This window comes from Rhinatrema bivittatum, chromosome 4 (genome assembly GCF_901001135.1).
Source record: "Rhinatrema bivittatum chromosome 4, aRhiBiv1.1, whole genome shotgun sequence".
NCBI lineage: Eukaryota > Metazoa > Chordata > Amphibia > Gymnophiona > Rhinatrematidae > Rhinatrema > Rhinatrema bivittatum.
The window spans coordinates 289,848,211-289,866,076 of record NC_042618.1 but is presented as its reverse complement, the minus strand read 5'-3'; the positions used below and the strand labels follow the sequence as shown (position 1 = coordinate 289,866,076).

Sequence of the window (17,866 nt, the reverse complement as noted above, 5' to 3'; positions counted from 1 at the left end):
CAGACCTTGGCTTGGGGGGGGGGGGGGGGAGACATGCCTGCACAATTGCAGGCACATACCACAGAGTTGTTCCAGCACTATGTAGATTGATCCAGGGATAAGATGACCTGACAGTGATTTTAAGGACGGTTTTTGAGGGTAAAATGTTTTGATTTATACACGAGTATATACAGTATTTTAATTACAAAACGATATAATCATTACCACCAACTCCTAGTAAGTATGGAGTTTCCCCCACGCGATGCCCTGCATCTTTGATTCATTTTGCATCTGTTTCGTTTTTTTAAAATGGCCGCCGCATGACATCATTGCCCATATATGGACTTCAGCTGGGCTAGTATTTTCCCATATACGTCATTAACCTAATATGGTCATCACCAAATTTGGAGGTGCATTCGTCATTTCCTGCCAGCACTGACTTCAGTCGACAGGTCCCCTTTAAAACCGGCGTTTTTACCCGCGGTTCTCTGTCACTTTTAGCGGCAAGAATCTCGGCAAGGCTGCTCACTTTTGGGGCACGTAAGTTTCTAACTTTTTTACCTGGTTACTGCAATGACAACACTGAGAGACTCTGAGACTGATACAGATGTTAAATTACATTTTTCAACGTACTAGTTTTCTTATTGAGGAGGTTTAGTCTGTACCCCATATGCGTTTTTTTCTCATGCATTGTTTTTTTAGCGATTCCAGCCAGTGTCTTGCACCGCTTTTTGACTGACCAGAAACATCATTTCAAAGTAAGTTTTTCATTGCTTCCAAATCCTTGCCATTTGTTTGAACCATTAGCCTTTGGCATCTTTAGAACTCTTTTATTGTATTTCCACACAGAATTACACCAGCAAATCACCTCCCTGAAGTTCCCTGAGGAAGGAGTCTGACACTCCGAAACACTGCCGTGTTGGAGCGTGCACTTCAGGAAGTAAGACATTACTCCCCTGGCTGGTGGAAAACGTCAAGAGCAAACATTTGTAGTGTTGACACAGTGTTTGTTTCTTAAATTCTTACAGCAACCTATGATTATTCAAGCCCAGAGTTGCAAGGGCTTGACACTATAAGCCATTATACTACTGAGGCTATGTATGACGGTTGCAAAGTAAGTTCACATTGAGTTCTTTACATAGCTGGATCCTTTTGTATTTTGGCAGCATACAATGAACAGTACAGTACATCTAAACTGTATTTCAACAATTTATCTTCTGTATTACATGTAGTCTGCGTGTTTCCAGTTTCAAAATTATGACAGCATCTACACTGGACATACCGTTCTGACCTCCAGCCATCTGTTTGCAGCTGACAAAAACAAGTAGGCAATGTTGTTGGTATCCGTCAGTTCCAGCATGCGTTGCTTAAACCTGGCTTCATGCCTGCAGACAAATATGAGACGTCATAATCCACAAGTCAGGAAAAGAAGATAAATTCCACACTTAATTTTTTTTTTGTTTAGAAAAGCTTATCCTTATGGTTTAAAGATGTTCCTCTGTTAGTCCACATGATACACTGAAATAAAATTCAACAAATTATAAATGATACCTTTTTGTATTCACCAAATGCAGGTGTACTCCACTACTTTTGGGCAGTGACCCTCCCACTATGGTGGCTATTAGAATATGGGGTTTCTGATGTTACTCTGGGAGCCATTAGATCCACAAAAGAGGGGCTACGAGAGGAATATTTGCCCTCTTTCCTATTGCATCTTTCAACAACAGGAACCAAGGAAACTGAAACCCACCAAACAAGTCTCCCAGGTATAGAGAGGGAAGGCAGGGTCTTTAAAAGTATAATGCTCAGATAAAGTCAATGTTAAATTACAGAAAACAGTTTATTTAACCATATTGTTTATCAAGTAGGTAGTGTAAATCAGCACTTCAAATTCTTGTGAACTTTTGTAAATAACAATCAAAGCAGAAAGTACTGTTTTACAATAGTGAATAACATTAAAGAACTTTTTTTCTCTATCTCTTTTCCTTCTAGGATTCTTATTCCCTGTCTTGTACCGGTACTAGATTCCGGTTCCGATTCACATTGTGTTGTTTTTTTTCGTCCAGCCCGATCGCGGTTTTGTTTATCGGCTGCGCCCGAGCAGATAAACAAAAAACCCACCCCGACCCTTTAAAACTAATCCCTTAGCTTCCCCGACCCTCCCGACCCCCCAAAAAACATTTTACAGGTACCTGGTGGTCCTGTCACATGGAGGGAGCACTGGATGGCCGGCGCCATCTTTAAAAATGGCGCGGGCCATCCAGTGCTCCTACCATGTGACAGGGGCCGGCCAATGGCACGGATACCCTGTCACATGGTAAGGGCAAAGGGCCATCGGCGCCATTTTGATTAGTGGCAGCCGATGGCCTGGGAGCGGGAGATCGCTCCCGGGACCCCCACTGGACCACCAGGAACCTGTAAAAAGTTTTTGGGGGAATCGTGAGGGTGGGGGAAGCTAAAGGATTAGTTTTAAAGGGTCAGGATGGGTTTAGGGGTTATTTTTGTGTGCCGTTTTCCTGCCCTCCCCCAAAACGATAAGAGAACCCCCACGAACAATATCGTGGGGTTTTCCTATCGTTTTGGGGGAGCCCCCGATTTCTGATGATTTTGAAAATATCGACGATATTTTCAATTGTCCGAAGCCCGATTCACATCCCTAACCAGTACCTACCAATATACTAATCTCCACTAAGTATATGAAAAATATATATCTTTATCTCTGAGTAGCAAAGTTTGTTCCAATTGAAATAAGGTGAATGTAAAGCAGATGTGTGTTTAAAAGCATAGGATTCTTTTCTTATGCTCCATTTCACGGGTGTCCGGTGTATTTTCTTGCAGCAAATAAAGTATGTCTTTTGTATATGTTCCTTTCTTTCTCAGCATTTCTTAAGTTGGTCTGAGTCCTTTAACCAAATCACTTTGTCCCCTCACTCACCTTTGCTTTTACTGTGTTTATCTCTGTATCTCTTCATCTCTTGTTCAGTCTACCTAGACACTATAGGGCGATGCAATACAGTGCACTCAGCCGAGTGCACTGTATAACCTGCAGTTGGACATGGGTTGTATAGGTGCTAACTAATCCCCTTATGCAATGAGGGGATTAGCGCCTCTACATCATGCATCCAACGTGGAGTGAATCTAATAGCGCTCATCACATGCAAATGCATGTGAATGAGGCCATTAGGTATTCACTCCCAATGCAAAAAAAAAAAAAAGTGCATCTAAGATGCACATTTAGCGATCAGAAATTAACACCTGCCTGGAGCAGGCATTAATAGCTGAGCACTCTTAAAACTAGTACAGAAAAGCAGAAAAAGCTGCTTCCTACAAAATATTGTTGTGATATTAAGTAGGAGGAAAAACAACACTAAATGAAGTTAAAAAAAAAAAATGCCGGCAGTCAGGTGCAGGAAACAGATGCTCAACTGACAAGCGTCTATTTCCTGAACCCCCTGGCTGTGTGGCTGTACAGCATTTAGGAAAACCGATGCTGATAAATTCGGTGTCAGTTTTCCTAACCTGCGGATGGCCGACACCGATCGGGTTCTCATTAGCAAGGAGGCGCTAGGGGCACACAAGTGACCCTAGCGCCTCCTTGCTAACTCAACCCCCTAATTTAAATATTGCATGGTGCCCCCGGGGGGGGGGGGGTGAATTAAGAAAGCAGGCGCTGACTGTTCAGCATCCACTTTCTGCACATAAGGATTGCATTGGACCCCATAGTGTTTATGTTGTGTATATACACTAAGCTCTTCCAAATAGAGACCAGTGTTGCTCAGTCTCCTCATGCTGTGGAACTGTGATGAATCTTTGCCTCTGGCACTTTGGGTGCACTTTCTGTAGTTCCATTCTCCCAGCCATCTCCTTTAACACTGCAGGTTTCCTGACTATCTTTAAATAACATGAATCATGTGTTCTCTAATTGCTCTATCGTGTCTCCTTCTTCTGAAGATGTACTACTAGTGTCGCTACATGAGGCGTCTTTACCATCTAATTGAACTTGTTCTTAGTGAAGAAATTTTAAAATAAGCAAGGTATCGTTTTCTGGCTAACAGAAGGAATCAGTAATCTCCTATTCACTATTGTGTTTTCTTACATACACTATTACACTTTTCACACTCTTGCTGCACTTTGTTTCTGTGGTTCAGAATTGAAGTGAGTTCCATAATAGATATATTTTATTCAGAGATGAGAAGATATCTCACTGTTCTTCCCTTTCTCACTCATAACTTTCTGTTGTTTCTGTTATTCAGATGTTCAAGGCTGACTCAGAGTTTTAATTATTCTTAATAGTAGCTATTCTGGCTAGGAATAAGGAGCTAGCAGTTAATGTCTCTCTCCAAGACAAATGTCCTTGATGTCAATTTCTCAAACTGTCCTATGTACTTCACTTTCTCAGGTATTTTCACAATCTAAGCAGGTTTTCCTTGAAGTTATTCACAGGATCCCCTCTAGAAATGTTCTTCTGTTCGGGGACTTCTTTCATTTAAAGTAATCACTTTGATAAAATGAACATTAACACCAGCCACCTGGATGCAATTTCTGTCTCTCAGTTTATTTATTCATCTGTCTAAACTCAGGGTTAAACAGGTGATTGAGCCTAGAAAGTTTATGGAAAATAACTCATAAAGGGTACACAATTAAATCAAAGTGTGATTAAAAAAATTTTTTTTCATACCATATCTTCTTTCAACAGTTCTAGCTCAATTAAACTTGGAAAAAAACACACAGTCCAATTGTATTTACAAGTATCTGGCTGTCCTGCACCTTAACTGGAGTTCTTAGGATTAAATGCTCTCAAAACAACTTTATTCACTTTCAAACATTCAGACATTAACAAGTTTGCCTCAATTCCCTCTGTATTTCACTCTATTAGACAACAGAGAATCAGACTGTATGAAGGAGCTCAACAGCAGCAGTCTGCTTGCCTCTCTGTGTTCCAGTTACTCTCCAGGTTCTAAAGCTCTCACAAGATACATGGGGCTGATAATTTGCATACCCCTCAGCATGGAATTCCCATCAGCCCTAGTGTTAAGCAGGACTGCTGTATCAAAATGTCAATCAAAATCTGCAGCCGTTGTTCTCCTTTTCAGCTCACTCTACTTCACTCCTGCCCACCTCTTGTAATTGAATGTGGAGAGAAATCCAAAAAAACCCACTTCACAGCTGATGCCTCATCTTCTCCAATGCTTCTAAGTACTCTGGAGTTTCTCTTTCCCTGCCAGCACTGATAACGATGCTGTTGTTTTTTGTTTTTCTATACAGTCTATCAGTGCCTGCACTTAAAGAAATTTGTCACACAGCTCCAGAGTCTCCTCCAATTTGAGCCAAATCATCTCCCACTCCCTTTCCCCCACCTCCACATAACCATTTACGCAGTAAGAGGAAGAGAAAACATGCTACATCCAAGCAATGTTTTCTTATAGCCCCAGGACTCAGGTCAGTAAAAAAAATAATAAAATAAAATTTATGTATCTTCTTATTGTATATTTTAACCCCTAGTTACACAGGCATTATAGCTCTTGAAAGCTAGTCAAATTAAGCCAATAAAAATGTTATCCATTACAACATGTTTGTTGGCCTATATTCTTTAGGACCTTTTTTACTAAGTCCAGTTTACTAAAGCACATTGAACGTTTATTTATCTGGCAATGAAATGGATATAATGCAGTTGTATTACCACAGGCAGTAATTCATTGGTGTTACAGACTGTGCTAACCTCAACCATTGAGTCAAGTAGAAAGGCCTCTCTGGGTCAAGAATCTCTCCTTCAGGACAGAGAGCCCCTCTCCTGTCCCATCCCCTTCCCCAAGTGTGTCAAAGACCTATTTGCATTGAAAAGCAACCATCCCCTTCCTTTAAGTATGTGAAATTCCCCACCCACCAAACAGAAGAGATCCCACTTTTTCCTTGAGTGTATCAAAAGCTCCATGCAAGGTGGACCAAAAAGACTCCCATCCCATCCTCTTGACTGCATTAAATGCCCCACTGGGCCAAAAAGATCTCAGTCTTTACTTCCTTGAATGTACTAAAAGCCTAAAGGGGCCAAAAGGATCCCAGCCTCATGCATGTCTAAGCCTTCATCAGGCCAAAAATACTCCCAACCTGCAGTACCTCCAAAACATTACAGTGAGGGTGACTTCTGGCCTAAGAAGATATGATCATATCTCCCTAGTTCTGCAGAAACTGTGTTGGCAACCAGTACTGACCAGGATAAAGTTTAAGATCTTCTGTGTGGCCTTTTGGGCCAATCGCAAAGGTCTTCCAGCCTATTGTGCTATCCTCTTTTTGTGCCTTACATTTCTACAAGGTATTTATGTTCTTCACAACAGGAACTACTACATATCCCTTCTCTGACAGTTATGAGACTTGAAGGAGCTCAATCTTCAACTTTTAGTTACTATGCTCCTGCCCTTTAGAATGTATTACCTTCAAACATATATGCAGAGCTTACTTAAAATGTAGAAAGCTGGTAAAAGCATGGTAATTTAACAAAGCATATTGCTGTGTATGAAAGTTAGAAGTGTAGTGTCTTATATGACTCTAGGTTGGTCTTATAGTCCGGTTCTGGCTAAGGATCCCAGGAGAAGTGCATCCCACTCATCAAAAAAGAAGGAAAAGGAAAAAGCAGTTACTAGCATGGCTAAATGAGGTGAACAAGGCTATTAGAGTCAGGAAAGATTTCTTAAAAAATGGAAAAGGGACCTAAATGATGGAAATAGAAGAAAGAACAAACAATGCCAGAGTATATGTAAAACATTGATAAGCCAAGCCTAAAGGGTCTTTGAGAAGAAGCTCACCAGAGAGGTGAAGAATAATAATACAAGTTTTCTCCATTATATCAAAATTAAGGGACCAGCAAGGAAGGCAGTTAAGACTTCTGAACAATCAAAGAGTTAAGGAGAATATCAAAGATGACAAGGCCATAACAGATAAGAGGAATGATTTCTTTGCTTCACTCTTCCTTAGGGAGGATGTTGGTGTGATTTGTAAAACAGGAGTATTACCTCTAAAGAGCTAAAAGACATTACTGTGGAGCACAAAGAAGAGGAATGGAAGGTGGCCAATGTGACTCCAAATTTTAGGAAGGACTGAATGTGAAACTGAAATTATAGTCCTATATTCCTGACATCAATACCTAATAAGATGATGGAGACAGTTTTCAAGAACAAAATTGTTAATCACATAGAAGGAAATGCTATAATTAGGGATAACCACCATGAACTTTGGGAAGGAAAATCATACCTCACAAATCTATTTGAATTCTTTGAAGTTATTACTAGGCACAAGGATAATGGTGAACTGGTCAATATTTTGGATTTGGATTTTAAAAAGGCATTTGACAAAATATTGCTTAAGAGATTACTCAGGAAAATGATAGGCTATAGGATAGGGGACAATGTACATTAATGGATCAATAACTGGTTAATGGGAAGGAAACAGTGAGTGGGTTTCCATGGCCAGTTCTCAGACTTGAATGGGGCACATAGCAGAGTGCCCCAAGGTTCAGCGTTATGTACTATGCAAACCCAGTAATTTTCAATTTGTTTATAAAAGATCTAGAAGACACAGTAAGAAGTAAGTTTGTGAAATTCACAAATTATAGCAAACTATGTGCAAAGTAGTTACACCACCAGCTGATTGTATAAAAATGCAGGGGGATCTAGAAAAATGGAGAACATGAGCATCCAAATGGCAAAATTATTTATTTATTTTTCTATGCTGACATTCGATTTGACATATCACATCAGTTTACATATAACAAGATGTCTAAGGCTAGCCTTATAATGACATGATACAATGTAACAGCTTAATTAACTAGCTAAGAACATAGAACTTTTACATGACATGGTATAATGTAACAGCTTAAATGAGTAACTCGCTAAGTACATATAACTTTAACAGGATAGTATTATAATAAAACGTGTATATTAGCATAACTTACTGAATATGTTAAGAGTTGAAGTAAACTTTGTACAGTGGCAGGATGGGGGGGAAACTGGAGGGGTAAGGGGGTAGGGTGGAGGGGACTGTTATTTGGTGGAAGGGAGGGGGCTATGGTAGATTTATTTATCTGTGGGGGTCCTGAAGCGATCTCCTGCAATCGGGCCGTCGGCTGCCAGTATTCAAAATAGCGCTGATAGCCTTTGCCCTTACTATGTCCCAGGGGCTATCAGCGCCATTTTGAATACCGGCAGCCGACGGCCCGAGTGAAGGAGATCGCTCCAGGACCCCCGCTAGACCACCAGGGACTTTTGGCAAGTCTTGGGGTCAACTCCTGATTCCCCCCAAGACTTGCCAAAAGTCCCTGGTGGTCCAGTGGGGGTCCTCGAGCGATCTCCTGCACTCGCGCTGTCGGCTGCCGGTATTCAAAATGGCGCCGATAGCCCCGTGACATAGTAAGGTCAAAGGCTATCAGCGCCATTTTGAATACCGGCAGCCGACAGCCCGCGTGCAGGAGATTGCTCCAGGACTCCTGCTGGACCACCAGGGACTTTTATCAAGTCTTGGGGGGGGGGGGTCAGGAGGGTGGGGGGTTGTAGTAAATTAGATTTAAAGGATTGGGATGGGTTCTTTTTTTGGGAAACAAATACATATGTAACTAATGAATGGATCGGGGTCCCCCGAGAACAGATGCAACAGATTTGGGTCCCAACAAATACAAATGCCGAATGGGATGAATCCATCCCTGCTGCTCATCCCTAGTAATATATATGGAAGAAAAATTGTTCTGGTGCTTCTCCAGAGACATGCAGATCTGAGCTTGTGACCAGAGAAGTATCTCTATCTATCTCTATCTAGCTAGTGTTTTAAGAATCTTGGCTAATGTGCATTGAAATAACTGAGTAATTAATAAAGCAAAGGCTGGTATCTGCAGGAGATGTTTGTTCCCTCCCACCCTGCCCCACACCTACCCATCCCTAGGGTGTTTTCCTTTAAAATAGTTCTTTTAAGAACTTGGTTAAGTGAATAATAAGGCAAGATCCAATCTAACTACATCTATAATAATAAGTCACTAATAGCAGAATGGCTTTTATTCAGTGTAACATTTGTGGTGCTTATGTCCCAAGGCCTACCATTTGGAGCCTTATGTGTTGTCCAATTTGTTTTCAGCTGTCTGTAATGAAAAAGCAGGTGATGCGTTTGAAAGAGGAATTGTTCAGGTTTCAAAAAACCTGCCTTATCTTGATGCAATCAAAATATCTCCCCAGCTTCTACAGAAGAGTCTGAATCCCAGGAATAAACGGTTTACAATGGGATCTGATAGAACAAAAATGTGACAATATGACACCCTTTTCCTCCAACTGAATAGCATCTTGAATACCCCCTGTTGCACTGGTGGTGGAGCCTTGGCCTGCGGTGGGGTTTATGCAATCCATAGGGCAAGCCCTATGGGTCCCCACCATAGGGAGGTGGAGCAGACTAGGAGACGGAGGCCAACTGGAGCTTCGCCAATACCAGCCCTCATTCCCCACAGGTTGAGCCCTTGAGTGCTGGGGACAGCTGGTTTTAGGCAGGCCTCCATGTGTTGACTCCCAGTAATGGTAGTGCAATGGTCAAAGCCAAGAATCAGTCCAGCGAGACAAGGAAGGGACCAAGGTACGAGTCAGGAGCAGGAACCAGGAACAGAGTCAGGATCAGAAACCAGGAACAAAGTCAGGATCAGGAACCAGGAACGATGGTCAATGAGCACACGATCAAAGTTGGAGACCTGGTGCAAGGAACTAGTGGCGGAGCCCTGTCTTATATACCAGGGCCGATGATGTCATCATCCGGGGCCGCAAGCAACTTTCCTGCCATGGCCCCTTTAAAAGACCGGGAGGCACGCACATGCGCGTGTAAGCCAGGGCCCGCAGGAGGCCGGACAACGGCATCTCCCCGCGGTCCTCGAGGGGGAGACATGCCGGGAACCGAGGAGGTCCGCGGAGGAGTCTGGAACAGTCGACAAGGCAGCCATGAGCGAGGATGGTCCGGGTCCAGGAGCAGCGTTGTGGAGTGTGGGAGTGTTGTGTGCCCCGAGGACGGGGCACACAACACTTCCACAGTGGTCAGATATCCTAGATTCAAAATCCCAGGAATTATTGGATTACATTTTAGCTCTGGCAGAATAAGGCATGTGAAAAAGACAGATGCACTCTCTCAGCTGTTACCCTTATTTAATGCATTTTCTGCTTTGGAAAATGAAGAAACACCAGCAACAGAACATGAAGTGATGTCTGAAAAGGAGGTAGTCACTCAATGTACTCAGAAACCTTTCAAGATGGTCAAATGCCATAAAAGAAAGTTGCTTTTGCTGGGAGACTCAGTCATCAGAGGAACCAATTTGGAAACTCAATTTGATGGTGCACAATGGTTAAATGCATTCCAGGATCCTCAACTAATACAAATGCAAACCATTTGGTCAATACAATTTTAGAAGAAAGTAAGAACTCTGATATTAATATTATCATCCATCTGGGCACCAATGAGCATGCTAGAAACGGTGTCCGCAAAGTAAAAGATGACTTCCAAAATCTAGGGGAGAAGAAAATATTGGATATTTCCGCAGCGTTTGATACGCTAGATTATAAGATACTTCTGTCCAGACTTCAAATGATTGGTTTACAAAATACAGTATTAAACTGGTTCAGCATCTATCTCACTAACCACTGCTATCAAGTAAATCTTAAAGGCAAATCTTCGCAAATCTATACCCAAGTTACTGGAGTCCCACAAGGGTCCTCTTTTTCTCCAGTATTATTCAAAATGTATCTTCTACCATTGTGTCAAATACTATCAGCATTAGATATTCATATACTATCAGCATTAGATATTCAAATACTATCAGCATTAGATATTAGATATCAGCATTAGATATTCAAATACTATCAGCATTAGATATTAGATGGCTGAAGGTAAAGCTGAATTAGCTTCAATAAAGAAAGTCTCAGCCACGGTACATTATTCAGAAATTAATTTCCCATTACCACTGAATAACCAAAAGTCAAGGAAAAAGAGATTTACTGTGGGCTCAGGTAGGATAAGACCGGTGACCCACAGACACCCATTATTGACAGCTGTGCAGCCCACAACTCTACCCCCCGCCTCGCCCCCCTCACACAGAGCATTGAGAAGCTTAAAAAACAGTATTACAGTAGGCTCGGGTAGAATTAGACCTGTGATCCGGAGACACACACTGTATCAAGTGCAACAAGTACAAAATGCCTTCTCTGTATTAAATACTGAAGAAGATCTTGAGGAAAAGATTGAAATGTTATCTGAAAAGAGAGAAAAACCCCAATGCATACAGAAATTCCAGATCAGAAACCAAAGGAAAAGGCTCACTGTGATGGATGACTCTGCCATCAGAGGCACTAATCCTTTCCCTTACACAAAAGCAAAGGGAAAAGTGGATAACAAAACTCAACTAAAGAGGTCACAAAAGGAGTCCAGAAACAGCAGTAACCTGAACGAAGAAAGCTGGAAAGCTATGAGCACAAATGCTCGTAGTTTGGGCAATAAAATCCCAGATCTGCAAGCCCTAATGGTGGAGGTGGACTTGGACGTTGTTGCTGTCACGGAAATGTGGTTTACGGAATCTCATGACTGGGATACGGCAATACCGGGCTATAACTTGTTAAGGAAAGACAGAGAGGACAGGAAAGGGGGAGGAGTGGCTCTTTATGTCAGAAACAATATCCAAGCATCGGAGCTGCAAGGAAGATGGGGCAATGAAGAAGCACTATGGGCCAACCTAAAAAAAGATGGGTCATCCATTTTTATTGGAGTGGTTTACAGGCCTCCAAACCAAAAAGATGAGCTGGACAGAGATCTGGTTAATGACATCCACAGGATAGGAAAGAAGGGAGAAGTGGTGATTGTTGGAGACTTTAATATGCCAGATGTAGACTGGAGAATCCCATCTGCAGAATCTAATAATAGTAGAGAAATAGTGGATGCCCTGCAAGTAGCTTTGTTCAAACAAATGGTTATGGAACCCACAAGAGAAGGAGCAATACTTGACTTAGTGCTCACTAATGGAGATAACATCTCTGATGTCCAGGTGGGTGCCCACCTCAGCACCAGTGATCATAAAACAGTATGGTTTAATATCACAAAACAGATACGGAAAAGAAGCACAAAAACCTGAGTTATGCAGTTCAAAAACACAAACTTTGATGAAATGGGGAAGTACCTGGAGGAAGAACTAAAAGGCTGGGAGAATATGAGAGATGTGGATCAACAGTGGACCAATCTAAAAGGAGCAAATGCCAAGTCAACTAATCTATATGTTAGAAAAGTAAAGAAAAGCAAAAGAAAAATGAAACCTATCTGGTTCTCAAAGGAGGTGGCTGACAAAATAAAGGCTAAAAGAACAGCTTTCAAGAAATACAAAAGATCCCAAAGAGAAGAGCACAAAGAAGAATATCTGGTAGAACTGAGGGAGACGAAGAAATTAATCAAGAGAGCAAAAAGTCAAGCAGAAGAGAGGATTGCCAAGGAAGTAAAGAGAGGTGACAAAACATTTTTCAGATATATCAGTGAAAAGAGAAAAGTTCAAAGTAGTATAGTGAAATTGAAAGGTGGAAAGGATCAATGTGTGGAGAGAGACGAAGAAATGGCAGAAATATTAAACGAATACTTCTGTTCTGTGTTCACGAAGGAGGACCCTGGAGAAGGACCGTCCCTAGTTAACAAGATACTGGAGGGGAGTGGAGTAGATGTAACTCCATTTACAGTAGAAAATGTATGGGAAGAGCTGGGGAAACTGAAAGTAGACAAAGCCATGGGACCTGATGAGGTTCATCCCAGGATACTGAGGGAGCTCAGAGATGTGCTGGAGAGTCCGCTGTGTGACCTGTTCAATAGATCCCTAGAAACGGGAGTGGTACCGAGTGATTGGAGAAGAGCTGTGGTGGTTCCGCTTCACAAGAGTGGGAACAGAGAGGAGGCTGGTAACTACAGACCGGTTAGCCTCACTTCTGTGGTGGGAAAAGTAATGGAGTCACTGTTGAAAGAGAGAATAGTGAACTATCTACAGTCGGGAGAATTGCTGGACCAGAGGCAGCATGGATTCACCAGGGGAAGATCCTGTCAGACAAATCTGATTTACTTTTTTGACTGGGTAACCAAGGAATTGGATCAAGGAAGAGCACTCAATGTCATCTACTTGGATTTCAGCAAAGCTTTTGATACGGTCCCGCACAGGAGACTGGTGAATAAAATGAGAAGCTTAGGAGTGAGTGCCGAGGTGGTGACCTGGATTGCAAACTGGTTGACGGACAGAAGACAATGTGTGATGGTAAATGGAGCTCTCTCTGAAGAGAGGGAGGTTTTAAGTGTTGTACCACAAGGATCGGTGTTGGGACCGGTCCTGTTCAATATATTTGTGAGCGACATTGCGGATGGGATAGAAGGTAAGGTTTGTCTTTTTGCAGATGACACTAAGATCTGCAACAGAGTGGACACGCCGGAAGGAGTGGAGAGAATGAGACGGGATTTAAGGAAGCTGGAAGAGTGGTCGAAGATATGGCAGCTGAGATTCAATGCCAAGAAGTGCAGAGTCATGCATATGGGGAGTGGAAATCCGAATGAACTGTATTCGATGGGGGGAGAAGGGCTGATGTGCACGGAGCAGGAGAGAGACCTTGGGGTGATAGTGTCTAACGATATGAAGTCTGCGAAACAATGCGACAAGGCGATAGCAAAAGCCAGAAGAATGCTGGGCTGCATAGAGAGAGGAATATCGAGTAAGAAAAGGGAAGTGATTATCCCCTTGTACAGGTCCTAGGTGAGGCCTCACCTGGAGTACTGTGTTCAGTTCTGGAGACCGTAGCTACAAAGAGACAAGGACAAGATGGAGGCGGTACAGAGAAGGGCGACCAGGAAGGTGGAGGGTCTTCATCGGATGACATACGAGGAGAGATTGAACAATCTAAATATGTACTCCCTGGAGGAAAGGAGGAGCAGGGGTGATATGATTCAGACTTTCAGATACTTGAAAAACTTTAATGATCCAAAGACAACGACAAACCTTTTCTGTCGGAAAAAAATCAGCAGAACCAGAGGTCACGAGCTGAGGCTCCAGGGAGGAAGAATAAGAACCAATGTCAGCAAGTATTTCTTCACGGAAAGGGTGGTGGATGCCTGGAATGCCCTTGCGGAGGAAGTGGTGAAGTCTAAAACTGTGAACGACTTCAAAGGGGCGTGGGATAAACACTGTGGATCCATCAAGTCTAGAGGGCATGAATAAAGAGGAGGCATTCAAACACTGCACGGAGCGGCAGTAGCCACAGAGGCATTCAAACACTGCACGGAGCGGCAGTAGCCACAGAGACATTCACGGAGCGGGATGCCAGTGGCCAGCAGTTGGTGTTCCACCTTCACGGAGTGGAAGGATGTAGGGCTGCTATCTCCAAAAAAAACAAAAAAACAAACAAAAAAATAAAAACAGGGGTTGGTAAGAGTATGGGGTAAGGGTGTGGCCTGCTTGTTACAGCAGTTGCTACCCTTAATTGAGCTGGACGTTCACTTGGATGCAGATACGGCGCTGCTCTCTAAATTGGTGTTGGGGTGGAGGGGAATTAGGGCTGGAGGGTACTGGAAGCCAATAGTAACAGGTGGGAGAGAAAAAAAGGGGAAAAAAATGGATAAAGTGCGTAGCTTGCTGGGCAGACTAGATCGGCCATTTGGTCTTCTTCTGCCGTCATTTCTATGTTTCTATGTTTCTATGTAATTTAAGATCTATGCGGATGATATACAACTCTTTGTTCCGTATAAATCCTCATGGGCTGACACCATCTCCCTATGTAAAATCTACATAAAGACAATTGAGCAATGGCTAAGTCTTAGCAGACTTAAACATAATACCAAAAAAACTGGAGAAATTACTTACCTGATAATTTCGTTTTCCTTAGTGTAGACAGATGGACTCAGGACCAATGGGTATAGTGTACTCCTGCTAGCAGTTGGAGACAGATCAGATTTCAATCTGACGTCAGCCCCTAGTACATATACCCCTGCAGGAAGTGCAGCTCTTCAGTATTCTCCTCGAAAAACATTGTGGATATATGTGTGACTGATTGATTAACTTAATAATTTGGTTAACTTGAATAACTTCATAACTTGGTTAAACGTTCAAACTTGATTAACTTGATTAACTTGAATTGGTTGATTGACTATAGCTGGAGACCGCCAGTGTACTCAACTGGAAAGGGTCGACACCCGGCAGGGTGGATGCCCTAGGTAAATGAAAACATGGCATACCCTTGAATTATTTGCAAGACCATGCGTAACGGCAGCCAAGGGTGGGATGCTGAGTCCATCTGTCTACACTAAGGAAAACAAAATTATCAGGTAAGTAATTTCTCCATTTCCTAGCATGTAGCAGATGGACTCTGGACCAATGGGATGTATAAAAGCTACTCCCGAATCGGGTGGGTGGCTGCCCGTGACCCACTTAGTATTGCCTTTGCAAATGCCGTGTCCTACCGAGCCTGAATGTCCAGATGGTAGAATCTGGAGAAAGTATGGATGGAGGACCATGTAGCCACCCTGCAGATCTCGGCAGGTGACAGCATTCTAGTTTCTGCCCAGGATACTGCCTGGGCTCTGGTAGAATGGGCCTTGACCTGTAGAGGTGGTGGCTTGCAAGCTACTACGTAGGCCGCCTTGATGACTTCCTTGATCCAGCGGGCGATGGTTGCCCGCAAGGCCGATTTCCCTTGTCTCTTTCTGCTGTGATGGACGAAAAGGTGGCCTGTTCTTCGTACGAGTTCCAACATTTCCAGGTATCTGGATAGGAGTCTGCTGATGTTGAGGTGGCGTAGACTACAGGCTTCTTCCGAATTCTTCAAGCCATCCGTCATTGTAGCGAGATGGTCTGGTTGAGGTGGAAGTGTGAGACCACTTTGGGGAGGAAGGAGGGAACCGTGCGTAGTTGGATGGACCCCGGGATGAGCCTGAGGAACGGCTCAAGGCAGGACAATGCTTGTAGTTCTGAGATGCGGCGGGCTGAACACACTGCCAGCAAAAACACCGTCTTTAAGGTTAACAGGCGGAGGGACAGATCTCGGAGGGGTCTGAAGGCGGTTCCCCGCTAGGAAGTCCAAAACGAGATTGAGATTCCACAGAGGTACCGGCCACTTTAGTGGTGGGCGAATGTGTTTGACTCCTTTCAGGAAGCGTGACACGTCCGGGTGAGAAGCTATGCTGTTGCCCTCACTCTTGGGGCCATAGCATGACAATGCGGTCACCTGTACCTTGATGGAGTTGAGGGACAGACCCTTCTGTAGTCCATTCTGTAAGAATTCCAGGATCACGGGAACTTTAAATGAGCGTGGCTTGATGTTGTGGTCTTCGCACCAGGCTTCAAATACTTTCCAGATCCTTATGTACGTTAACGATGTGGAGAACTTGCGTGCTCGGAGGAGAGTGTCGATTACTGCCCCCGAGTATCCACTCTTTCTCAGGCGGGCCCTCTCAATGGCCAGACCATAAGAGAGAATTGAGCTGGGTCCTTGTGGAGGATCGGACCTTGTTGTAGCAGGTCCCTGTGTGGGGCAGGGGTAGAGGGTTCCCTGCCAGCAGTCTTCTCATGTCTGCATACCAGGGTCTTCTTGGCCAATCCGGAGCCACCAGAAGAACTAGTCCCTTGTGTAGTTGTATCTTGTGAATGATCGTGCCCAATAGGGGCCACGGCGGGAAGGCATATAGTAGAGTCCCCGGTGGCCAGGTCTGTACCAGGGCATCGATCCCTTGGGAATGCGGTTCCCACCTGCAGCTGACATATCTGGATACTTGGGCATTGGATCTGTTTGCCAGGAGGCCCATGTCCGGTGTCCCCCACCGATTCACTATCAATTGGAAGGCTGCGGATGACAACCTCCATTCTCCTGGGTCTAGACTTTCCCTGCTGAGGAAGTCTGCCGTGATGTTGTCTTTCCCGGCAATGTGGACGGCTGAGATCTCCTGGAGGTTTGATTCCGCCCACACCATCAGGGGGTCTATTTCTAGGGACACCTGTTGGCTCCTGGTTCCCCCCTGCCGGGTGATGTAGGCCACTCTCGTGGCGTTGTCCGACATTACTCTGACCGCTTTGTTTCGAAGTCTGTGAGCGAACCGCAGACAGGCTAGTCTGATTGCCCGCACTTCTAGGCGATTGATGTTCCATCCCGTCTCTTCTGCGTTCCACTGCCCTTGAGTGGTTAACTCCTCGCAGTGTGCTCCCCACCCTCATAGACTGGCATCGGTGGTGAGTAGGGTCCAGGTTGGGGAGGATAGTCTTGATCCCCGGCTCATGTGGCTGGCCTGCAGCCACCACCGTAGCTGGGTATGAACTTTGCCCGGGAATGATAGACGTACGGTGTAGTTCTGGGACCGTGGGCTCCACAGTGATAGAAGTGAGCACTGTAGGGGCCTCATGTGGGCTCGTGCCCATGGCACAACTTCCAGTGTGGATGCCATCAGCCCGAGGACTTTCAGGTTATCCCATGCTGTGGGACGAGGATCGTTCAGCAAGGTTTGCAGCCAGTTCCACAATTTTGATCTCCTTGTGGGGGTCAGGCTGACCTTGTCCTCTTTGGTGTCGAATCGGACTCCTAGGTATTCCAGCGACTGCGAGGGCTGTAGGGAGCTCTTGTTTGTGTTGACCACCCATCATAGGCTCTCCAGTAGATTTATGACTCTGCTGGTTGCTTGGCGGCTTTCCTCCGGTGACTTTGCCCTGATCAGCCAATCGTCCAGGTAAGGGTGAATGAGGATTCCTTGCTTCCTCAGTGTTGCCGCCACCACCACTATTACCTTGGTGAACGTCCGGGGTGCTGTGGCTAACTCGGAGGGTAGTGCCCGGAACTGGTAGTGACGGTTCAGGACTTTGAAGCATAGGTAGCGCTGGTGTTCCTGATGA

At 44.2% G+C, this 17,866-nt stretch overlaps 1 protein-coding gene across 2 annotated transcripts in view; it reads right to left on the bottom strand.

Moving 5' to 3' along the window:
- The window catches only part of ABCC9 (ATP binding cassette subfamily C member 9), a 976,112-nt gene that overhangs the window by 211,195 nt on the left and 747,051 nt on the right, over window positions 1–17,866 (bottom strand). For both annotated transcript variants that reach the window (XM_029600177.1, XM_029600176.1), the window contains exon 29: window positions 1,262–1,364. In XM_029600177.1, coding sequence (XP_029456037.1) covers window positions 1,262–1,364 — 103 coding nt within the window. The remainder of the gene's footprint in view (window positions 1–1,261; window positions 1,365–17,866) is intronic.